We start from the raw sequence: 22,281 nt of genomic DNA on the forward strand, positions 1-22,281 counted from the left end.
ATCAAAGTAGGTATTATTAATTAATTTAGACCTCGGATTTTCGGCGATTTTTCACCCACGGCTAATCGACCAGTGGTATCTGGGGGATTGTTTCAACCCCACCGACAATTCGATAAAGTCGCATGCTTCATGACGCTAGTCATTTATGGTCGTGTTTTGTACCACCAAGCATTCGGAAAGCCACTGGTCCTTGCTGCCCATTTCACTCCTTCCGAGTGGTGCTGATAGCCGACTGCCTGGTGTTGACAATATCAAGGTCGTACGGATTCTCTTCATATTGTGTCGCAGTTGCAACACGTTGAATCGACCGTCCTGACTGGCGAGATGCCCTAGAAGCATATCTTCCAAAAGAAACACGGGATGGGACAGTTGACAGACTCTCAGTATCGCTTGTCTCATCTATAATCTGGCCAGATTGAGCGGCCTGGTCGACGCCCTTCTCTGCGTTGGTTCCCTCTGTCTCCTTGCGCACCTCTGTCTGGTTCTTTTCAGCGAGACGACGCATAAATGCGTCGGCCTCGGCAGCATAAGTGCACTTTTGCCTTATCTGTGCACCATACTTGTAGAAGATGAATGGAAGAGGCACACAGAGAACAGACAAGAATGCCGGAATGGATGAAGCCCAATGAATGCCGAGGTTTTTATACATGTATGTTGTGAAGAGAGGAAAGGCCATTCCGAACAATGATCGAAGGGCCGAATTGGCTGCTAGAACACTGGCAGCATAGATGGTGTAGGAATCGATGAGATAATTAAACACACTCAAAAAGATAAGGACCATGCCGAATCCAAAAGGTGCACCTGCGGCAACGGAAGCCATCCAATGGATTGACGGAGAGTTTGTCCAAGCAAACCAGAAGAGTCCAATTGGCAGGGCAATTCCACCCACCATGCTTGGAGGAAGTCGAATCTCCGGGGCTAGACGATCAGTGGTCTCGCTGCACATTTTGGCGTAACGCATGTTCTCGGGAAATGTATACGCGACCGCAAGGAGCATGCCGACCAAGATGCCCAGGAAAGCGAGGCCACCGATTCCTTCACTCCAGCCTCGAACTTCTTGGAAGACGATTGGATATGCTGCAAACAACATATAAAGTGTACCATAGATAATGGACATATAGATAGAAAACAGGAGAACGATCGGTTCACGGAATAACAAGAGCCATGGCCTCGAGAGAGCTGTCTTGAGGGTCTTGCTCATTGGCATAGGACCACGCTCAATATCAAGTTTGCTCCTGTAGACATGACCCGTCAATTCGGAAAGTTTTGCAGCTCGGCGACGAAGTAAAACTGGCGCGTATGTTTCAGGTAGAAGAAAAATAATGCACAGCCAAAGCACACCGGAAAATGCTGCCAAGAACCCTTCTACCCAGCGCCAGCCAGCACCTGTTGCGAGGAAACCACCAATGATTGGACCAATGGTCGGTCCAAGGAATGGTGCAGCAGCGAAGAAACTAATTGCAATACCTCGCTGTGAAGCAGGGAACATATCGGCAATTGTACCGCCTGCATTTCCAAATGGTGAAGATCCGAAGCAACCAGCGAGAAACCTCAGAATGATGAGAGTCTGGATGTTCTTTGCGCCGGCAGCTCCAGCATTGAAAGTCGTCAAAAATGCAAAACTGATGGTGAATATATGACGACGACCAAATATTTCACTCAGAGGTGCCCATATTAAGGGGCCAATCTTTTTTTGCATGTTAGCTGTTTGATTCTAGCTCTCAAGTTTTGCAGGTGGTTACTTACAGCGAAGCCTAGGACGAAGAGCGAAACTCCAAGAATAACAACCTCCTCTTCCACGCCGAAATCCGCAACAATCTGGCTCATTCCACCTGAAAATGCCGACGAAACCAGGGCGACAGCCAGTGTGACGAATGATACCAAGATCGTGATGAACCATTTCTTGACAGTCTTGAAGTTCATCGGATTTCGTGGGTCATTCGGCAGCCATGTTACAGCGAAGGGGTCATCTTCGGTGCCTGAACCTGGATATGGGTACTGGGCGACTTCTTGAGTGATGACCTTTTGGTCGAATATCAAGCGCCAGAATGGGATCTTGGAGGGGTACGAGACCTCACCCCCGCCGTTAGGAGGCGACATTTTGCGATCAGTCAGTCTCAAAGTGACCAGCACTTAACCCTAAGCCCACTTTTGATAGAATATGCCGACGATAGGTGATGAGCGCGATGCAGATCAACTCTTCGAGAAGGCGATAAATATGGAAGCAGAATTGAAAATCATCTCGCCCTAAACAGTGACATTGAAAATAATTGCCAGGAACATTGAAGGCGACCCACTTGGATAACCGGTAGCCTCGGCATGTTCCTATCCAGGTTAATGCATTGGTCAAGCGAGTAGGGATAATCGGCATCGAGTGCCGATTCGACACAAGTGGGGAAGTGCTCAGAGTTTTCGGTGGAGCTATGTTTTATCCTCCAACTTCAAACGCGTTCGAAAATTCGGCCCGGACGCCACCCACGGCTTGTCCTTCAGGCTCAATACGGCTTGCCGAATGACAGTCAGCACGGTCGGACAGCTGGGAAATGCCCAAGAACTCTTATTTAGGTGCTTTTGGGCCATATGGCTGATTTGATAACTTTTCATGCTCCAGATTTTCTCCACTTGGCCTCTCGATGGGTCCAAGCGGAGTAATCTTTGACGGCTGCACCCGATGTTCTAGATTGACTGCATTGCGTACCTACACTGAGCATAAATACATAAATCTATAGGAATTCAGGCTCCAGGGCTGGGTTCTTAGTCGTGCACTGAAAGACTGGCATGCCCTCTTTTCCTTGAGACGTAGCCCAATCAGGATTTGCCGTGGAGGGCTTAATAACGTTTATCACCAGTGTGAAAGCGGCATGGCAGACAGCATTTGTACCGAGCTATGATATCAACCTCTACGCTGAAAAGGTTTAATTCCCACTTTCCCCAATAATTCAGCACTGGGGATGTACGTCGAAAAGTTGAACAATTGATTGGAAAATCTTCATAACGCAATCTTCCGCTCAAAACCTGATGAGGCCTTTTCTTTGAATAGATACAGAACTTGGCAGGCAGATTCAAGTCAGAAAGAGAAGCAACAACATCAAGAAAAGTGTATTGTCGCGATTCAGAATATAGTCATTGATGGATCCTAAGGCGAAAAACAATGAGGGAGAAGAGAAGTTGGCGACTTGAACTTTTTACGCCTTCCTTGCACGTCCAAATTTGACAGACTGACAAATGTTCGAAACCTTCTTTTTTGAAAATCTATCATTTCAGTCCATACTCGTAGAGCGCGCCTTCATTCTGAGTCCTCTTCCAAATTCGCTCTCTTCTCTCCGTACAGTAATTCAGTGGCCATCGGGGAGCTCCCCGCTGATTTCCTGAGCAAGTCACCTCGGGCTCTTACGCGAGTGGAGACAACCCCACAGACAGGGATTCACTTGTTAGCTACACATTTAACCCAACACATATTTCATCAAAAGGGGGGGGTTTATCGATATTTCGCTGTGTCTTGACTTGAATTTTTGTCATAGGATCAACCTAACTATCATCAACTACGCATCTTCGAACAAAGCATGACTCGCCAGAACCTCGGTTTCTTTAATATGGCTCTCTTGTGAAATAGGCATAGCCGCGCACAGAGCTTATATTTTGCAGAATACTCTCCTTCTCTCTACCTTTGATCACTTACGAACCTTCACTATCGAGCCGCTCCGAGTCTCTGATTATCCGAAACCTTCTGCTCTGAGACCCACTCTCTTGAGGCTAGTCCTCTTCCAAAGAGAACAGACTCCTTCCTTCAAGTTCCGTCCTCAGAAAGGGAAAATTATTTCGGGAGAAATGAATAGCGATCAACATCCCTCAAAGAGTGGCTCATGTCACGATGTTCAATCTTCAAATTGTCCTGAGTTCCATTCTGTCAGCGACCCTGTGGGGGTTTCACGCACGCATAGCACCATAGACCATGATCTTTATGATGTTTCTTTCGATGGCGATGAAGATCCCATGAGCCCTAAAAGGCTGCCGCTGGTAAGAAAATGGGCGATTGTTATTATAGTATGCACAGGAACCATGTGTGTGTAAGTTGAAACCTGCTTTTTCGAAGTCCTACTGAATAAGCTAGCTGGTGCTGATTGCGGAATATTAGGACTTGTGCAAGTTCAATTTACACGACGACATATCCACAGATGAATGCCGAGATGAATACTCCGTCCCTAATTGCAATCCTGGGACTGTCCTTTTTTGTCCTTGGTCTTGGCCTCGGGCCATTATTGACAAGTCCTTTGAGCGAGTGGTATGGTCGAAGACCTATTTACGTCGTCTCGTGGTCTTTTTTCGTTATCTGGAATGTCGTAACGGCCGTTGCCAAGAACATTGAAACGGTCATTATTTCTCGTTTCTTCACTGGCTTCGCGGGTGGCACGTTCTTATCTGTATCGGGCGGAACCGTGAGTGATGTGTTCCTACGCTCTCAGATCCAATTGCCAATGACCTTGGTTTCTTCGGCTCCTTTCATCGGTCCTTGTCTGGGTCCTTTAATTGGTGGCTTCATCAGTTACAACACAACATGGAGGTGGAACTATTACTTCATCACCATTTGGTCTGGGGTGCTTCTGGTCTCGATCGCCATATTTGTGCCTGAAACATTCCCTCCAGTCCTACTGCGAGCCAAAGCCGTGATGCTCCGAAAATCAACTGGAGATGATCGCTACAAAGCTCCCACAGAAAAGCTTCAAACTTCTAGAAGCAGAGCCTTAGCATATGCCCTCATGCGACCTTTCCAGCTTTTATTCTTCGAGCCCATGTGCCTTGCTCTCGATGTTTATGCGGCCCTCTTGCTCGGTATGCTATACCTATTCTTCCAGGCTATTCCTCTCATGTTTGAGACGACCTATGACTGGAAGATGTGGCAGGGCGGTCTTCCATTTGTCGGTATCATTGCTGGCATGATCGTGGGGGCCTTAAGTACCCCACTCTGGGCCCGTGTCAAGGATCGTCTTTTAGAGCCCCAGGAGAAGCAAACCGGGGATATCGCCCCGGAGTACAGTTTACTTCCAGCTATACCAGGGGGCGTTTTGATTCCAATCGGCCTCTTTTGGTTTGGCTGGAGCTTGTCATCAAATGTTCACTGGATTGTTCCCATCATCGGGTCCTCCTTTTTTGGCTGCGGGTGAGTGCACATAGTTTACGAAGAGTCTATGCGGGCAAATTCCGTGCTCAGTTTTGGTGCATATAAAAACCCTGGCTAACTCATTTGGACTTACTAGAATCTTGCTGGCATACAAGGGCATCTTCACTTTTCTTGTGAGTTCCTTCACCCTGGCAACCTTTTTCTCATACGCGTTGATCAATACCATACTAACTTCTCCCAAGGTTGATGCCTATCCACAGTACGCTGCGTCTGCGCTCGCCGGGAATGGATTCGTGCGATCATCTTTTGCTGGTACGTGAGACAAAAACATCAATCTCGACAATACCGAAAAGCTAACTAATATAATTAACAGCTGCTTTCCCTTTATTTGGGCTGCAGATGTACGATAAACTGGGCTATCATTGGGCAACTAGCTTGCTTGCCTTTCTTATGATTCTCATGATGCCATTTCCATGGGTCTTTTTCAAGTACGGAAAGGTCCTGCGAGGCAAGAGCAAATTTGCTTTGAGTGCTTAAATGGATGAGAAAAATATCATTCAAGCTCGCATGTCTATGTCTAGTTTGTGCAGGTGGCTTGCACTACTTACTATGTCCGGTATTCGCTAAAAAAATCGATCGGACCATGTACATATTTTATCATTGTGGTATCTATATGAATCAAAATTCGCCCATGCCCATGGACGATTGTCCTCCGATACTCGAACCTTCGAAAGACATGTATTGAGTGAATCCAACACCGTCGTGCAGGAAAAGGTCAATATCAAGCGCATTATCGAGATACCCAGCCCATAAAGAATCATGAATGAACTGATCGGGCGCTCGCCATAGGCATCCTTGAGCATGAGAACCGTCGGAGTTATTGCCTATATGACAAGTGCAATGAGAAATCGGCCCATCATTGCTCGGCGGAAGCTGATTCGCGATCGGTTGAAGTCTCACGGTCTGTGCTGGCAGTGACATGCTTGTGTCATTGGATGGGGACCAGATACTTGACGATACATTCACAATTGGTCCGTTCAAGTTAGACCCCTGCCCTGTCAACCTTTTCATTAGATTGACGAATGCCTTCGAGATCCAGATTCTGACCGGCCATGACTTTGCTATCACGCTCAGTGCCAGCATGCACTGTCGTGATTTGTTCTCGGCGAGTTGGCGATGGATTGATTCCTTCCGGCATATCACGAGCGTATGTATCGACAATGCTGAGAATAAGGCAGGAACCCTGATAATTGTCAGTTGAGTCATTTAGAGTGAACAATGTTGAATGAGCTTGACCATACATATGAATTAGGCCAGAATGGATCATTCCGGTGGCTAAAAGGTCCTCAGCTAGACGGGTAATGAAATCCGCAGCTGCTCGAGCTCTAGAGTCCCGTTCAGCCTCAGCTGGTAATCCCTCTTTGATGGATTTCGGTCGAAATAGTAAGATCGTACAATTCCTAGTATTCATGCGTTAAGTAACTGAGGCCTTCTAGTACCCCCAACTAGTTTGAAAACACTCACTGATATGAGATTTGCAACATGCAACCCCAAAACGACCCTTTCGTATAACCTTCGTGGGCTTTCATTTGAACCTTTTTCGGAAGCTCTGATTCCCATTCTTCCAGTCTCCGTATCAATGTGTTTGTTTCGAACTTTTCTGGCGCAGGCCGTTGGGGACTAAATTCCCCCAAAAGGATATCGCCGACTAGATTTATACCATTTTGTTAATCAAACAAGGCATAAATTGGCACGTTTCTAGTGGTTTGACTCACGTAAGGCTGCTAATTTGGCCATTTCGATGACATATGAAACGTGGTAGTCTTTCTGTGCTGGTATGAGGCTTTGGTCGAAGTCAGTATCGAAATCAAAATCCTCTTCTGTAAGAGCTTCGATATCACAGTCTTCGTCTCTTATACGGGTCGGTCGGCCAAAGGCCCCAGCGGTATGCCTATCACGGGACTAGAATTATCAGACCATGTAGTGGCAATGAGCCGAAACAATATGACTTACATAGATGATCCACCATATTCGTTTTCTCAAGGACTTTATTTGGGGGCTCATTGATGATTGGGACATCCTTAGCTTCATTAGCACATTCCTTTCTTGGTCTTGGCAAAAGCTATACATACGAGCGATGCATTCCCAAAGACTGCGCGTAGGTGATCGCACATCCAACCCAATGACATACGTCTTTCTGGTCATCATAACTAGCCCACCAGAATCCAAATAATAGCAGAACCGCGGCAAGATTCATACGATCAGTCTCATAGTCCGCATCGTAAAGTGCCTTTGCACGAAGAAAATGTGTCTTTCTTGCTGTGGCTCGGTCTGTAAACCCGGCCGCCACCACCAAATCATCGCTTCCGATTGTAAATCCTAGCAGGCATATTGTTTGCAGAACCAGTGGAGATGTTTGGCCTGCCGAGTATGACTGAGAGAATTTCTCACGATCAAATACTGGATATGCAGGATGAATGTTGTCAAAAAAGGTATAGATCAGTCGACGGAGAATATCCGGAGTAGGCAGTGTCAGAGCCTCTTGTAAAGATATTGGGGTCTGAAGCTGATTGGTTTCCATCCCTGGCCTATCTGCTATAGATGCAGGGATCGGGTGATGAACCGTTAGCGGCTCAGTCGAGCCACCCTCGGGCCTATGACTTAGTTCGATAACATAATGGAGAGTCGATGAATCATTTGTGTAGCTCTCAGGAAAATCCGTTTGTAAACGATCGCCGATGTGCTGTGCAGGCAATCGCTGGCTCTTCTGGGATTCGACCCCGTCACGGTTGCTTTGGCCCGGGCCTGGAGTAGGTCCCGGGATGCAATCGCTCGGAGTCGAGGGTGATATAGTAGCATACGGCGTTTCAGTGGGGCTGTCTATATGGGAACTCTGTGCACTAGGCGCCTCACTACCTCGAAGGATTTGTCGGGGCCCCTTAGTCCGAGTCCGGGGGGTATCCCGGGTTTTCCTGATATATCTACATCAATTGTTAGACTGGGCTAATCATTAATTGGGATAAAAGAGAAGAAAATCATACTTTCCCCGTTTTGAATCAATCAATTCGCACTTGATTTGCCTCATGCGGCAATGCCAACATGGCTGTCCATCACCAGCATCGCATTTGACCCGCCTCGCATTGCACGCCTTGCAGGCAACCCTCGTCCGGCGGAGCGGAGTTAGGGTCTCGGGCGTGCATGTATTCTGCGAGGATTCCATCAGATATGCGCAGCCTCGGGTCGTAGAATACCCCGCGGTGAAGGAAACTGCAAGTCAGCGAGGTTGTCTTTGAAAGTACAATGTACGAGTAGTTGGGGGTGGAAGAAGAGAAGAAGCCGACGGGGACTCATCTGCGGGCAAAGTGGAGTCGTGGAGAGAGCCCGACGGGATCCGTGCTGTCACCAGTTGACAGTTTATCGCGAGTCGTATAGCTTATGTACTCTTTTTCATGATGATAAGATATCACATAGTAAATATTTGTTGATTGAATGGTGTATAAGTTGTGGCAATTATATTCTGAGCCCATTTATGCCCTAATTATCTATTTGCGTGGAGTTTTGCCACTCAAGACTCTCCTGAATGGTCTCGCCACTATCCCCCTCCCCTCCCATCGTTTTGTTTACCGAAATCAAATCGCTGTATAACATTTTAAATAGAAAAACTTACAACCTCTTGTTTATCCAAGTTCTCCTCCGCTTCTCGAATATTATGGAGCAACAGCGCTGAACGAACATGCAATTCTAGTTGAGTTAGCGATAATCTAGTTCAAAAATAACCCCAGTCTTGAAGACACGTACCTCGAATTTCCAAATCAAATGACTTGGCTTCATCTTCAGTCGCCTCCTTTTCCACGGCCCGCATTCTGAGGCCAACCAACTTTTCAGAGTTCATCCAAATGATCTCCTCTGTATTCCGCTCAAGCCATGCCCGATCAATGCGAATCATCCCATCATGGACGACAAATGCAGGAGCGATAAAATACTCTTGACCCGCAATGACTAGGTTCAACTTCACTCGTAGCTGGATAAAACTTTCATAGTCTTCCAACGTGACTTGGCGCGTTGCGAAGCCTTTGCATCCCGCCTCGCCCATTTGGGCACGGATCAGGTCATCTCCCCCGCATAGGAGGATGATGCTTCCTACGGGTGGGCCGGCGGGGGCGCTGTTGGGTGAAAGTGCTTCGGGACGATAGATACTATGTAAGGCTGTTGTTCGGGGCGTGGAATCTTCATCGATAGTGTCCAATCCCGGGGTCTGCAGGAACTGACATCGGACCCGTGATTGTGCGGAGTCGGGACAGGCGCAGAGAAGCATTAACCTGATATCACTGCGCTGTACCATTGCTCGCAGTTGGCATTTTAGTGTGGGCTCCACTGCATCTTGGAAATGTCGGGAGACGGCCATCAACTTGGCCAGGGAGATTATCGGGAGATGGGAGAAGATCATGATGATCAGCTGTCACCTGTCAGCCTTGGGGTTGAAGTACATTGGGACTAATCATGGTATCAAGCAAGGCTGGATATGTGGACAGAGAAATGGTTATGATTCTGACACACCTCGTTCGGAAGAGAGCATAAGTTCAATCTGCTCTCAGAGATATGAGAGGGGTTATGAGATATATGGCGACCTGAGAATACTGGTTGTCTGATACACTCCATTGTAAGATGAGGAGATCTAATGAAGAGATAGATAGAGGAGGGGAAAGACTGAGAGCGAGATGGAGGGGAGAGATCGAGATGATATACTCTTCTCTGGTCTGCTCTTCGCCCTTTGCGGGAATGAGCAGCTTCTATGGTGGTGTGATCCGCGTTGTCTTCCAATTTCCAACTGCCAATGGATGACTCTTCATCACTTTGTGCGACTCTGAAACATCATATAGTACCCTAGGTACATGTGAGAACAACATTCGACCTGCTCGTGTCTGGAAATGGGATGGTTATAGGATTCAGCGTGTTTCTGCCGAACTAAAACCGAAGGGGGGTTGAACACATGACGTCACGAGGATGGCTGATGCTGACAGAGCAGCAGTACATACTCTGCACTAACTAACTATGCACTAGTTATGTATGTAGTACGAGTACAGGTTACTTCAAAAAGCTTACACTGCTGTCAACAATTCCAACTATAGCATCCCACACCATACCACACACCATGCAATCCGATGTTTCTGGCCTACGAGGATGCGGGTCTCCACTCTCTGCACCCCATGCCGTGCCCCGGTGCCCCCGGTTCCCCGAGCGCGGGAAGCCGAGCGATGCCTTATCCGGCTCACCGAACAGCCCCCGGGGCAATGACATCGGCAGTCGAGTGATGGAGTATGTATACTCCAGCTATAGAGTTGATCAATATGAGAGTGAGTTTATAAGCATTCCCAGATTATATCAGTGATAGTTATATTACTTCCAAGCTCAATCTCACTCCCAGTCATGTTGACCGATTGATTTACCTCTACTCTCTACTAGTACCGTCGCATTCAAACTGCCCACTGAGAGAACCCCGCGCCCCCGCCGGAGAGGCCCAAACGAGAATTTAACCGGCATCCGGGGTTTTTAATGGCCTTTTAAAAGGCTTTTTGAATCGAACTCTTCCCCTTCTCTGTTTCCCCAAGGTACTCTCCAGATCTTCCTTTTCCCCCTTTATTCCCTCCCTCTCCAAACTCCCAATGGAGAACGTACTGGACGACATCTCCCACCGGAGATACAATCCCCTTCGCGGGTCTCACATTCTGGTTTCCCCCCACCGAACCAAGCGTCCCTGGCAGTGAGTTGACCCTTCTCTGTGCAATTGTGCAAGTGTGCAATTGTGTATTATTTAAAATCCCATTTTCTGATCCCATCTCTGGTAGAGGACACCAGGAGAGTCCCTCCAAGACCACTCTGCCCAATTATGACCCCGCATGCTATTTGTGCCCTGGAAACCAACGCGCCCAGGGTGACGTCAACCCCAAATACGACAACACCTTCGTGTTTGTGAATGATTACAGCGCCGTCAAGGAGGAGCAGGCTGCCTACGATGGCAAGTCCAGTGATGGTACTTTCTTTCCTCTCCTGTCCCGGTGGGATGTATACACAATGCTCACCCGCAGTAGAACTCGAATCGCGCTTCCTCAAGGCTGAGCCCGTCACGGGTAAATGCTACGTCCTCACCTTCTCCCCATCCCACAACCTCACCTTGGCCGACCTGCCACCCGCTGAGATCGTACCCGTGATCAATGCCTGGACCGAGATCTATGCCGCCCACCTGTCGCCCACCTCCCCTCTGGCAAAGAATGCTCCAGCCGTTGCGCACGACACCCCCATCACCAAGCCGAAGGATCAGTACCGCTACATGCAGATCTTCGAGAACAAGGGTGCTGCGATGGGCTGCTCGAACCCCCACCCCCACGGCCAGGTCTGGACTACCAGCACTCTGCCCGAAGAGCCCGCGGCGGAGATGGAGCAGCTACGTAAATACCGCGCTGAGCACGGCGGCAGTCACCTGCTCGAAGACTACGCTGCGCTGGAAAGCCGCAAGCAGGAGCGAGTCGTATTTGAGAACGAGGCCTTCGTCGCCGTTTGCCCTTGGTGGGCGACCTGGCCCTTTGAGACTATGATCGTTAGCCGCACACACAAGCGCGCTCTGGTCGATCTGTCCGATGCCGACAAGACTCTCCTCGCCGAGGCTATTGCTGAAATCACCCGTCGTTATGATAACCTCTTCGAAACTCACTTCCCTTACAGCATGGGTATTCACCAGGCTCCGCTGGACGGTACGGCCGAAGAGATCGAGGCTTCTTATTTGCATCTGCATTTCTACCCGCCTCTGCTGCGCAGCGCGACGGTGCGCAAGTTCCTTGTTGGTTATGAGCTCATGGCTGAGCCTCAGCGTGATATCACTCCGGAGCAGGCCGCTGCCCGCCTACGCGGCTGCGGCGGAGAGCTGTACCGCAAGAAGATGGATTAAAGCTGCTGATAGCTTTGGAATATGCAATTTCTCGTATTATGCATCCTCAGCCACTTCTCCCTTGTCGGATCAAGATCAAGAATCAAGAAAGAAAAAAAGTGTAGCAATCAATATTAATAAATTCCCACCATAATGGTGGCGTGGCTCGACTACATATTGTTCTCAGATGGTATTTTGGGGATCTGGTTTCCCGGTGATGGAACACACAATGTCCTCATCAAATAATCATACATCATAATCCACACTTATATTGTATATTTGGCAACTGTCGACGCGATCGATAGGCGCCCCTTAGATCAGGTACGCGTCGCGCTGGGTCAGCATCCAAGCGAGCGAGGATGAGGCCACAATCAGAGGGCTGAGGAATCGACCACGCAGAGAAGCGTTTCCAAAGACGAGCTCACCAACGAAGTGCGTCAGGGCAATGCCGTAGGTCCACAGGGCAAGATCATAGGCGACCGAGTTGTCGATGTTATAGGCGGCAGTCATGCGGATGACAGCGGAGAGGAAAGTCCAGGTACCGAACACGCGACCGGACAAGGGCTCAACGGCAATTGATCCATTGGTGTAAAGCTTGGAGGTATAATCGGCGGAGAAATAAGCTTGCAGGCTGTTGACGGCGGAGACCACGGAGACCTGCTAGGGTGTCAGCGGAGATTCACACAGGAGTCAGGAGGGGGTAGACGTACGAAAACAAGCCATTTGGGCAGCAGACCCTCAAAGGGGGGTAGATATGATAGCAATTGATCCATGATGCTCAAAATGGGAGGAGGGTAGTGATGGGAGGATGGAAGAGACCTTAGGGAATTGGCTTGTGACGAGAGACCGAGGATGTTCTCAATGTTTGGGGTTCTTGGCGTCGATCGTCCCAACAAGCTGCCCTTCTTTTTTATTCCCTTGCACTTCCACTTCCCCTCCACCTCCACCTCCACACACTACTCTCACAATGGATCTGTCAAAGCACATCGAATGCCTTTCGCAATGGCCTGCTCATATCCCGGCAGGTCTGCCCGCCGTAGGCGCGTTGGTTCTCCTCGCAACTGGTGGGCTTGCTGTCGCCTGCAAGGTCTGGAGCTTCCTGCGGGTGATCCTCAGTCTATTCATCCTTCCCGGCAAACCGGTTCGTACTCGTCTATACTATGTTTTCCCTGGCTACTCTTGTCATGATACTAACATTTTGATTCATTTCAGCTTCGTTCCTTCGGACCCCCCGGTAGCTGGGCTGTGGTAACTGGTGCCTCGGATGGTCTGGGGAAGGAATTCGCGCTGCAGCTGGCGCGGGCCAAGTTCAACATCGTGCTGGTGTCGCGAACCGAATCGAAGCTGGAGACTCTTGCCGAAGAAATCACCAAGCAATTCCCCAATGTGCAAACCAAGATCCTCGCCATGGACTTCTCCCGCAACTCCGACGCCGACTACACCGCGCTGAGTGCTCTTGTCTCGGATCTGGATGTCTCAATCCTCGTCAACAACGTCGGCCTGAGCCACTCGATCCCCGTCCCCTTCGCCCAGACCCCAGCTTCCGAGATGGCCGATATCATCACCATCAACTGCACCGGTACCCTGCGCGTCACCCAGCTCGTTGTCCCCGGCATGATGCAGCGCCGCCGCGGTCTGATTCTCACTATGGGTTCATTCGGTGGTCTTCTCCCTACACCTCTGCTGGCCACCTACTCCGGAAGCAAGGCTTTCCTGCAGCAGTGGTCTACCGCTCTGGGCGGCGAGCTGTCTTCCTACGGCATTGAGGTCGAGCTTGTCCAGGCTTACCTGATTACCTCTGCCATGTCCAAGATCCGCCGTGCATCTGCCTCCATCCCCACTCCCCGCGCTTTCGTCCGCTCCGTTCTCTCTAAGATCGGCCGTAGCGGTGGTTCGTCCTCGTACGCTCACAGCTCCTCTCCTTACTGGAGCCACGGCCTCATGGCCTGGTTCCTGACCTCCATCGGAACCATGAACGGCTTCGTGCTTAGCCAGAACAAATCCATGCATGAGAGCATTCGCAAGCGTGCCCTGCGCAAGGCTGAGCGTGATGCTCAGAAGAAGAGCACTTGAGCTCCAATTGACTCAATTGTTAGACACGGCACAGCGGAAGTGGGCCGGCACTTTTTCAGGCAAGGTACTCCAATCTTGCTCAATGGATGGTGGAAAAATTGGCTGCAGTTTGGAACCCAAAACTGTTACGCATGATGATGATCAGAGTGTACTGAGCGCATTTTAGGACAACTATTATTTTTAATCATATATTATCGGGTATCTAGATCACTCTCAGGGTCCACGATGGATTCTCGCTTTACGAGAATACGATTCTTAAAACTTTAGGAACTACTCCGTTTATCGTAGTAACCTCTGCTCTGCTGTTTCAGCCCTGTCGCAAGCTTCTCAAAGGACCAATAGTCTGGCCATTCTAGGTCGGAGTTGCGAACGGTTCACCTGGTCACCTCATGCCTGAGACATGTGGACCTCAATGGGGCCACGGTCTTTTCTACATCTAGTAAATGGGTGACACTCTTGCCGTGGTTGTTTATGACCAATAATGAATTGAGCATCCCAGCCCGACTCGGAACGACCTGCTACGGCACAGCCCTCAACCTCAACAACCAATGGCCCGAGCATCGAACGGAATTCAATTCATCAATGACGTTCCAAGGTGTGGAGATACTATTCTACCCTGCCACACTCGGGCAAGTAATTCAGTGACGCAATCTCTTGTTCACAGTCTTGTTCACAGACCTTCGGCGGGATTTCACGATGTGCTCAGTCCTATGGGACTCCGACGTCTTTCGTTACATGCCCAAGCGTCCAGAACCCCGATGGTCTAAGCCAAAGTAAGAAGCGGCCTAAGCACATATCTTGACTCTTCCTTTCAAGTCTTCCTCAATTTTGAGCCCGTGGTCTCATACGGGGAGTAGTGCAGAATTGGAGGCTAGCCGCGACGCGAGGGATCAGAGTTGTCTCCAATCTCTAACAAGAGAAGCCTATTCTAACCCCCCCGGTAATCCTTTTCGTCGCACTTTAACCTGGTTGTGAGCTGGATCTACCAGCTCACGACAGAACCTCGTAGGAATCTCGGGACCCCTGCATGGTATCGGTTTCATCGGTGATCGTCGAGACCGGGACTCTCTATGATATCGCAAGTCACTACGAGGTTCCGTCAGTGGCGCCGTGTTGCCCGTGGACCTAACCCCACTTCATTGCAGACGGGTAGACAGATTAGACACGAGAAGAGGGGTGTACAAGCTTCAATTGCCTAGGACCTCGTTCGATCAAGATTCTCACAAGCTGCAGCCCAGATCTAGGGTAGATCGGGAATTAGCGATGCATGTGAGATCCCGACACACGATCCAAATTAAACCTGCCGCATTTGAAACCGAGGGAGACAGTAGTAACCAGGGATCTGACTGTTTAAAATTTCGCCTCAGAATCCCCCCCCCCCCCACTGACGGTCAGTGAAACGCGGGTGTCAGAGATATAGTACCAAAGTGGACCCCCACCGGGGCGGGTTACGTTGTTTTGGCAGCGCGGGAAGGATTGCTGCCGCACCCCCAAGTGGACTCGATGGAGCATTTCGAGAAAGGAATGAAAAGAAAGAAAGAAAAAACTAGGCTGAAACTCAATCAGAAAGAGTCATTCGCCCGGGTCTATTAGAATAATCTAGACTCGATTACTGGTTCGCCTGTTTAGCATTTTCGTGACCGCTGATCCTGTCGGCAATGATGCAGGGACCTCCCCTGTTAGTAAGTTTTGCTGGCAACGTTTTACTTGTTAGTGAGTTTACTTTAATGCGAGCCCCGCGCTGTTTTTGTTCCCTCGTGGCTCTTGGCAGATCTCGATGCAATATATTTTTATATCGGGTCATGTCCACTTTCAAGTTCGAAGCTCCCGAGGTCCCGCGTTGAAGTCCTGTGAGATTTAGGTCATGTCTTCGAAGTCCAGTGGAAGTCTTGTCCATGCACTCGGGCAGAACTGGTTGGGAAAGACTGATATTGCGGTACAAACAATTCTGCTGGCAGTTGCTTTTGTGGTTGTTGGTCTACGACTATGGACACGACGAAGGTTGCGAGTCTCGCTTCAAGGGAATGACTGGTTCATTCTAGCAGCTACGGTGAGATGACAATGCCTATCTTGATGGGCAATAGATCAAACTGACGAAATGCTACAATAGGTCATCATGTTGGGACGTTATATTGTTGAGCTTCTTCTCATTTTACTCTGTGGAATGGGAATCCATACGGATGAAGTCGTCCGTCTTGGTGGGTCTGAGACCTTGGTACGCTTCAACAAGGTAAATGCCGTTCTATACGCATAATTTCCTCTTCGAAATGTCACTGGGAGACACATCTAACCTCAAATTAGCTTACATATCTGGGGGAGCTCCTTTGGGTTACCGTGGTGGCCCTCATCCAGCTCTCCATACTGCAATACTACTTCCGCCGATTCCAGCAACCGATTATCATGAGGCTGACCTGCGTTTTAATCGGTCTATGCTCAACCCTCTGGATTGCAAGTTTGCTGGCAAAAGCCTTCCTTTGCACACCACCACACAAAGTCTGGCTGGCCAGCGTCGAAGGTAACTGCGGCGATCGCAAGATGCTACACACTGGCTGTGTCGTGAGTGAACTCATTCTCAACATCTTCATCCTTCTTCTCCCTATACCAATTCTTCGACATATGCAATTTTCACGGAAGGGGGGGAATTTCTCTGGCCAGTACCTATCTTCTGAGTCTAGTGTGAGTAGTCCTGTTCGGCCCTGTTTCGCTCCCCACCTTTCAGCCCTGACATTTTCTACAACAGTATCATCGCCCTCTCGGCACTCCGTGTCGATACCAGACTTTTCCTCATTTCAAAGGACTCAACCTACGGTTCGGCCCCAGAATCTCTCGTGTCGAGCATCGTGACGCTTTTGGGTATCATTGTTGCCTGCCTACCGGTGCTGGCGCCGGCCAGCCAAAGGATTACCGGGACCCCAGAATGCACATTGATATCCGAAACTGCAAGATCAGACACTGCTTCAGGTACCAGATATTGGAAAGCAACTGTGTTGTCAGGCGGACAGATGGAGGAACCGGAAATCCCCCTGGTTACGGTCACTCAACCACCGGTGGGAAAAAGGCCCGGGTTCAACGAGTGGGCCTTGGGGCAGATCAAAATTACATCGGATTGGGAAATTCATTCGACGCGCAATTCCGCGCGGCTGGATAAGGATTCTATTCGTCGCGGTTAAAATGGATTTTGTTTGAAACTGAAACTGAAACTGAAACCGGGAAATGAAGTTATGATCACCGTACCAATTTTAATTTGCCAGCATATCAGCAGCCCCGGCCATTGATATGCAGTCCAGTATTTCAAGGCTACAGTTCATCTTTAAACTGTCGTATGCTAGTCGAATAGTGTTGCAACCTTACCAGACTTACTAATATCTGTTACGGATCAGCACCGCCATTAGATTTGACGCGCATGCCAGCCTTTCTCTTACACAGACTAGTGCCGATGGCGCAAGGTTTGCCGATCTGATTAGGTGGAAGTTAAATTTTATTCCGTGGACATAGACTGGCACGGTGACTGCTTATTATATGAAGTAGTACCAGGATCGCAAGTCGCAAGTATAGCTACTACTAAATAGTAGTCAAATTTACCAAGATCACAGGGAAGTTGTCCTTATGCAAACATTTCCCCGCTCAACCAATCAATCGGCCATCTGGCCTAGTGGTAAGGCATCCGTTTCCGATGCGGGAGATCGCAGGTTCGAATCCTGCGTTGGTCGTTTTTTGCCATTCTTCTACTCTCCAGCAAAGAGATATAAAGTGATGTTGCCTTAAAAGACTGTTTGTTGGTTAGGTAGATTTTTTGCACCCAGAGTATGACCATTGACCATACATCCATCAAAAAGGATTCACACTGGTACTAGTAGACATAAATAAAGACATGTGTCTTATTGAGCTGCCTGAGCCTGCGCTATCCGATCCACCCATCCCAGAACCAACCCCCATAGACGACGGACATGACAGCAAAAACAAAAAGCGACCAACGCAGGATTCGAACCTGCGATCTCCCGCATCGGAAACGGATGCCTTACCACTAGGCCAGATGGCCGATGCATAGAAAGGAATGTCCCAGATTGGTGCTAGAAACCTACAAAGGGCTATCCGATACCGCCGGAAGTCGCCACCTTGAGGCACTGCCGTCTAAGGTTGTGGCTCACGCTTTGACAAGCCGAAGGTTTGGATACACGTGTATGTGTCCATAATTCCTGCAGTTCTAACTGGCCAGCCCGCAGCACTGGAAATCTTGCGGGTCCTTGTCGCAGACAGCAGCCCAAGCCGACATGCGTTCACCACGATCATACAGACAGAAAAGCAACAGCAAATCAACAATAGCTGGGATAGGATCGATCGCCATGGCTTTGAGCTCGTCGAAGGGTGACATCCCTCGAATAGTACGCATATTGCTTTTCTGGTCTAATGTAGTACAAAGATTTGCCGTTATCAACAGTCTGCAGTTGATGCTACTGTGCTTCGTGTTGCCTTGCCCAAGTACCTCCGCTTGGGCCATGGTGCCACTTCTCGCGAAGATAGGTACCTGTACGTGCATACAATCAACAATACCGTTGTTTTACAATCCACCGTGTGGGAACCGCAGGTGCCAAGTGGACGGGAAGTTGTGGCGCCTGCGAGGTATCATCGCCCTTTTAGTTATAGAATTCTTTCCAACCCCCCCACCACGGGTCATCAAGTATAGCGAGCATGAGCAATTGACGAAGAAGAGAAATTGAAAATTGGACTGGCAGAATTTTCCTCTAATTTCGACTGCTTTTTCCCCGCAGAATAAATTTCCCGGGGGTTATTGTCACAAAAATTCGGAGAATACCGAGCTCCGAGTCTTCGTACAGAGTAAAACAGGATCCGCAGCAGGATCCGCACACAACCGAAGAGAGAAAGCTAGTTTCTGTTCCGTCGTCCCACCTGTATTGGAAATGCCAGGTCTCCGCGTAAAGCACGCCTTATAAGTACACTAGGTCGCTAAATTACGCATGGTTGAAATCGAGTACTTCCATCGCCAGCTAGTCGAAGTACCGATAGCAGGAATACATTTGAAACTATGTCTTCAACAGTATCATTCTCTCACGATGTGCCTATTGTGATTGTTGGCGCTGGCCCGGTCGGCATGATCCTTGCCTATCAGCTGGACCGCCTAAATGTACCCTGTCTTCTGGCCGAAAGGTCCCTTGAAATCAGCAAATGGCCCAAATTGGACTTGACGAACCGCAAGTCGATGGAACTGTTCCGCATTCTGGGTCTTGCCGAGGAATACCGAGTATTTGAGGGCAGTGTAAGCCAGGATGCGACCTTTGATACCCAATTCGCGACAAAGCTAGATGGCAAGGGACACCTCTTAGCAAATTGGGTGAGTGCTGTTATATTGTCGTGTTTATGATAAGCCGATCAGCTCTAAGATAAACTCTAGAAACTGCCATCGTCTGCAGGCCAAAGAGCTCATATTAAGGATACGAATGATGGAACTCAATGTGCGGAAGCAGGTCAAAGATGCTTGCAGCCAATCTTCGAAGGTTGGTTGAGGCAGAAAATACAAACCAAGAGCAACATTTCTAGCAAATTTGGATGGACCTACTTGGTGCATACTGAAGGAGATCAAGGTGTGAGTACAACATTTGTTGATCAGAACGGCGAGTATCACGTTCTGCACAGCAAATATCTTATCGCTTGTGATGGCGGAGGAAGCCGAATCCGTAAGACCGCAGACATTCCAATGACTGGTGGTCAAATGTACGTTTTCCCTCGGAGGCTTCGAGAAAAGTATTCTAATTCTGTGTGCAATAGGCCTTTGAGAATGCATCTCGTTCATTTTAGATCACGACAATTTGCCGAGGAGCGGTCTTTCGGAAAATATTGGCATACTTTCTGCTCACATGGCGGAGTGATACTTGACCAGAATGATGATGATATGTTTACCGCTCATCTTCCCACGCATCTGCTCCCAGAGGGCCCAGTCGACCCCTATGAGGTTGTGTATCGAATTATGGCTTCTGCTGGCCAGCGGCATGAGATTAAGATCGATGAGATTTATGCACACAGTGAATGGGCACCGAATTTCAGTATTGCCAACCAATACTATACGGATAGCATGAGGGTAATTCTGGCAGGTGATTCTGGTAAGTTCTGTGAGACGATACATTTAAAATCGGCACTTACTGATCTATTCAGCTCATCGAATGCCGCCTCATGGCGGATACGGAATGAACAGCGGTGTCGTTGATGCTGTCGATCTTGGTTGGCGATTGGCCGCGATAGTCAAAGGCTATGGTGGCGAACTACTTCTCAAGTCTTACAACATGGAAAGAAGGCCAATGCAGATTCGTACTCTAGAAAGAGCCCATCGCCATATCATGGAGCATATCAAATTGGCACAGATGTACCCGACAGAGAATAACCCGATTGACGATGACACGGAGGAGGGCAAGGACTTGCGCGCACGCATCGGCAAGTTCCTCGAAGAATCAGGACCAGAAACTGAGGACCGAGGTGTTGAGCTCGACCTTCGTTACCACTCACCCACTCTCTATCAAGATGGAACGCCTGAACTGGAGTGGACACCCGACCGGTATCGTCCCAGCACCCGCCCAGGATCCCGCGCTCCTCATGTGTTTTTGAAGGATGGGGAAACGAGCATCTATGATTTGTTCGGTGCGGAATGGACTCTGATTCACTTCGTGGACGATGACGCAGAGAGTGTTAATAAGGAATCTGCGAGTGACCGAATTGTGGTTGCAGCTGCTAGGCTCAGTATTCCCATTTCACGCGTCATCATCAGAAACGAGCCCCATGTCCGCCGCATTTGGGAACGTAACATGGTTCTTGTGCGTCCGGACACACATGTTGCGTGGAGAGCGGACAACATTTGGGACCTCAATGTCGATGAGGTCTTGCAGGTTATTTCGGGCAAGAAAGAGTTCAGCAGATTCCAGCCATCGCGTGCGTCTGCGGATGCAGAGGCTAGATTCGAAGCTCTTGTGAAAGGGATCACTGATGGTGTAACTGGCGGGGCGACCATTGCCCAGGATGACATTGCATAAATGCCATTCGATATGACCTTGCAACGTAATAATTTTATGGAGAGATTATGATTCAATGGTTACTATTCATTATGTTGTATATACATTATCTATCCTTGTAAAATGCGGCAAATTATATGAAACTCCAGAGGGCCAACATCATTTCCCATAGACCCTGAATCGTGGTTCAATCGGATCGAACTCTTTCTCCTCGATCTTTTCGCCTGGCGTGCCAAAGACCATTTGACCCTCAAGCTTCCAGGAACTAGGGATATCCCAAGTCTTTGCAACTTGGTCATCAATCAATGGGTTATAGTGTTGCAGGCTTGCGCCCAGTCCTTCAGACTGAAGTGATAACCAGACTACGATAGATGTTAGAATCCGAATCTCAGAAAGAGGTTGGTAGAGGGGCACATACTGAGGTACTCGGCCATAGCGTTCGCCTCCAGGGCGAAAGTGTCAACTTTGTCTGCATAGATTGCGAATTTCTCCTTGGTAGCCTCAAGGGACTCGTAGTCAACAAATAGAAGAATCTTTTGCGAAGTCAGTCATTCGAACCAATAGGCCTAATAGAGTATATATGTACTTACAGTTCCATAAGCGGCTTTGAAAGCTTCTAGCTTGGGCTTTGTGTAGTTTTCGAACATCTCCTTCGGAACAGCGCCCGCCTTGACTAGACTCTCAATGACTGAAATGGCGATATCCCACACTTTCTTGTGCTCATCCTTTAGTAACAGGACAACCCGGGATGATTGTGTGTTCCAAGCAGTAGGGACATGCTTGGTCGCATTCCGGATAAGAGTCTCGAGATCATCGTCAGAAATGGGGCTTTTGCCTAGCAGTTTATAATGTGTGCGTCGCTCTTGAGTGAGCTTTAGCAGACTGCGGGTGTTTTTGTTGAAAGGCTTAGACTGGCTTGATCCCATGGTGACTGTGAGTGAACTTGCAGTCCTTTGATTTTCCACGGAGAAAAGGCAGCACCGGCATTAATAGCTCCCCATTATCAAGAAGATGCCGAATATTTATAAGTGGGCAGCAAAAACTCGAGACGGACGTGATCGCTGGGTTGCTATCCGTTTATTGGAAGCAACCTTGGTTTTTACGGAGGCATCTCTCCATAAAGTTCAAGGCCGTTATCCACTATATTTCAA

The 22,281-nt window shown here is 48.9% G+C and overlaps 10 protein-coding genes across 10 annotated transcripts; 5 read left to right on the forward strand and 5 right to left on the reverse strand.

The window, feature by feature from the left end:
* Nucleotides 1-202: 202 nt before the first annotated feature.
* N7481_011650 (MFS transporter) lies at nucleotides 203-2,100 on the reverse strand (the record flags this gene model as incomplete). The annotated part of the gene is made up of 2 exons (XM_057270869.1): nucleotides 203-1,687; nucleotides 1,747-2,100. The coding sequence occupies 2 exons, from the start codon at nucleotides 2,098-2,100 to the stop codon at nucleotides 203-205; spliced, it is 1,839 nt and encodes a 612-aa protein (XP_057118043.1).
* A 1,545-nt stretch (nucleotides 2,101-3,645) lies between these two features.
* N7481_011651 (MFS transporter) lies at nucleotides 3,646-5,656 on the forward strand (the record flags this gene model as incomplete). Its single annotated transcript, XM_057270870.1, has 5 exons — nucleotides 3,646-4,044; nucleotides 4,176-5,158; nucleotides 5,256-5,292; nucleotides 5,362-5,431; nucleotides 5,493-5,656. Coding segments are annotated over 5 exons (1,653 nt in total), but the record flags the coding sequence as incomplete, so codon positions are not given.
* A 505-nt stretch (nucleotides 5,657-6,161) lies between these two features.
* N7481_011652 (uncharacterized protein) lies at nucleotides 6,162-9,566 on the reverse strand (the record flags this gene model as incomplete). The annotated part of the gene is made up of 7 exons (XM_057270871.1): nucleotides 6,162-6,579; nucleotides 6,644-6,827; nucleotides 6,895-7,081; nucleotides 7,311-8,100; nucleotides 8,161-8,324; nucleotides 8,787-8,860; nucleotides 8,918-9,566. 7 exons carry the CDS (start codon nucleotides 9,564-9,566, stop codon nucleotides 6,162-6,164), a joined length of 2,466 nt encoding a protein of 821 aa, XP_057118045.1.
* Nucleotides 9,567-10,782: 1,216 nt separating this feature from the next.
* Nucleotides 10,783-12,062, forward strand: N7481_011653 (UDP-glucose:hexose-1-phosphate uridylyltransferase; the record flags this gene model as incomplete). Its single annotated transcript, XM_057270872.1, has 3 exons — nucleotides 10,783-10,880; nucleotides 10,966-11,150; nucleotides 11,209-12,062. 3 exons carry the CDS (start codon nucleotides 10,783-10,785, stop codon nucleotides 12,060-12,062), a joined length of 1,137 nt encoding a protein of 378 aa, XP_057118046.1.
* A 291-nt stretch (nucleotides 12,063-12,353) lies between these two features.
* Nucleotides 12,354-12,814, reverse strand: N7481_011654 (Erg28 family protein; the record flags this gene model as incomplete). Its single annotated transcript, XM_057270873.1, has 2 exons — nucleotides 12,354-12,698; nucleotides 12,752-12,814. 2 exons carry the CDS (start codon nucleotides 12,812-12,814, stop codon nucleotides 12,354-12,356), a joined length of 408 nt encoding a protein of 135 aa, XP_057118047.1.
* Nucleotides 12,815-13,008: 194 nt separating this feature from the next.
* On the forward strand, nucleotides 13,009-14,114 carry N7481_011655 (ketoreductase; the record flags this gene model as incomplete). The annotated part of the gene is made up of 2 exons (XM_057270874.1): nucleotides 13,009-13,182; nucleotides 13,254-14,114. The coding sequence occupies 2 exons, from the start codon at nucleotides 13,009-13,011 to the stop codon at nucleotides 14,112-14,114; spliced, it is 1,035 nt and encodes a 344-aa protein (XP_057118048.1).
* Nucleotides 14,115-15,978: 1,864 nt separating this feature from the next.
* N7481_011656 (uncharacterized protein) lies at nucleotides 15,979-17,262 on the forward strand (the record flags this gene model as incomplete). The annotated part of the gene is made up of 4 exons (XM_057270875.1): nucleotides 15,979-16,164; nucleotides 16,225-16,344; nucleotides 16,416-16,790; nucleotides 16,855-17,262. The coding sequence occupies 4 exons, from the start codon at nucleotides 15,979-15,981 to the stop codon at nucleotides 17,260-17,262; spliced, it is 1,089 nt and encodes a 362-aa protein (XP_057118049.1).
* A 1,056-nt stretch (nucleotides 17,263-18,318) lies between these two features.
* Nucleotides 18,319-18,612, reverse strand: N7481_011657 (uncharacterized protein; the record flags this gene model as incomplete). Its single annotated transcript, XM_057270876.1, has 1 exon — nucleotides 18,319-18,612. One exon carries the CDS (start codon nucleotides 18,610-18,612, stop codon nucleotides 18,319-18,321), a length of 294 nt encoding a protein of 97 aa, XP_057118050.1.
* Nucleotides 18,613-19,158: 546 nt separating this feature from the next.
* N7481_011658 (uncharacterized protein) lies at nucleotides 19,159-21,151 on the forward strand (the record flags this gene model as incomplete). The annotated part of the gene is made up of 4 exons (XM_057270877.1): nucleotides 19,159-19,464; nucleotides 19,525-19,844; nucleotides 19,899-20,230; nucleotides 20,283-21,151. 4 exons carry the CDS (start codon nucleotides 19,159-19,161, stop codon nucleotides 21,149-21,151), a joined length of 1,827 nt encoding a protein of 608 aa, XP_057118051.1.
* Nucleotides 21,152-21,289: 138 nt separating this feature from the next.
* N7481_011659 (Nitroreductase) lies at nucleotides 21,290-22,056 on the reverse strand (the record flags this gene model as incomplete). The annotated part of the gene is made up of 3 exons (XM_057270878.1): nucleotides 21,290-21,492; nucleotides 21,549-21,663; nucleotides 21,721-22,056. The coding sequence occupies 3 exons, from the start codon at nucleotides 22,054-22,056 to the stop codon at nucleotides 21,290-21,292; spliced, it is 654 nt and encodes a 217-aa protein (XP_057118052.1).
* Between the last annotated feature and the right edge of the window lie 225 nt (nucleotides 22,057-22,281).

This window comes from Penicillium waksmanii (genome assembly GCF_028829765.1).
Source record: "Penicillium waksmanii strain IBT 27052 chromosome Unknown utg000009l:1.0-4314994.0:1.0-4318279.0, whole genome shotgun sequence".
In the NCBI taxonomy this organism is placed as follows: domain Eukaryota; kingdom Fungi; phylum Ascomycota; class Eurotiomycetes; order Eurotiales; family Aspergillaceae; genus Penicillium; species Penicillium waksmanii.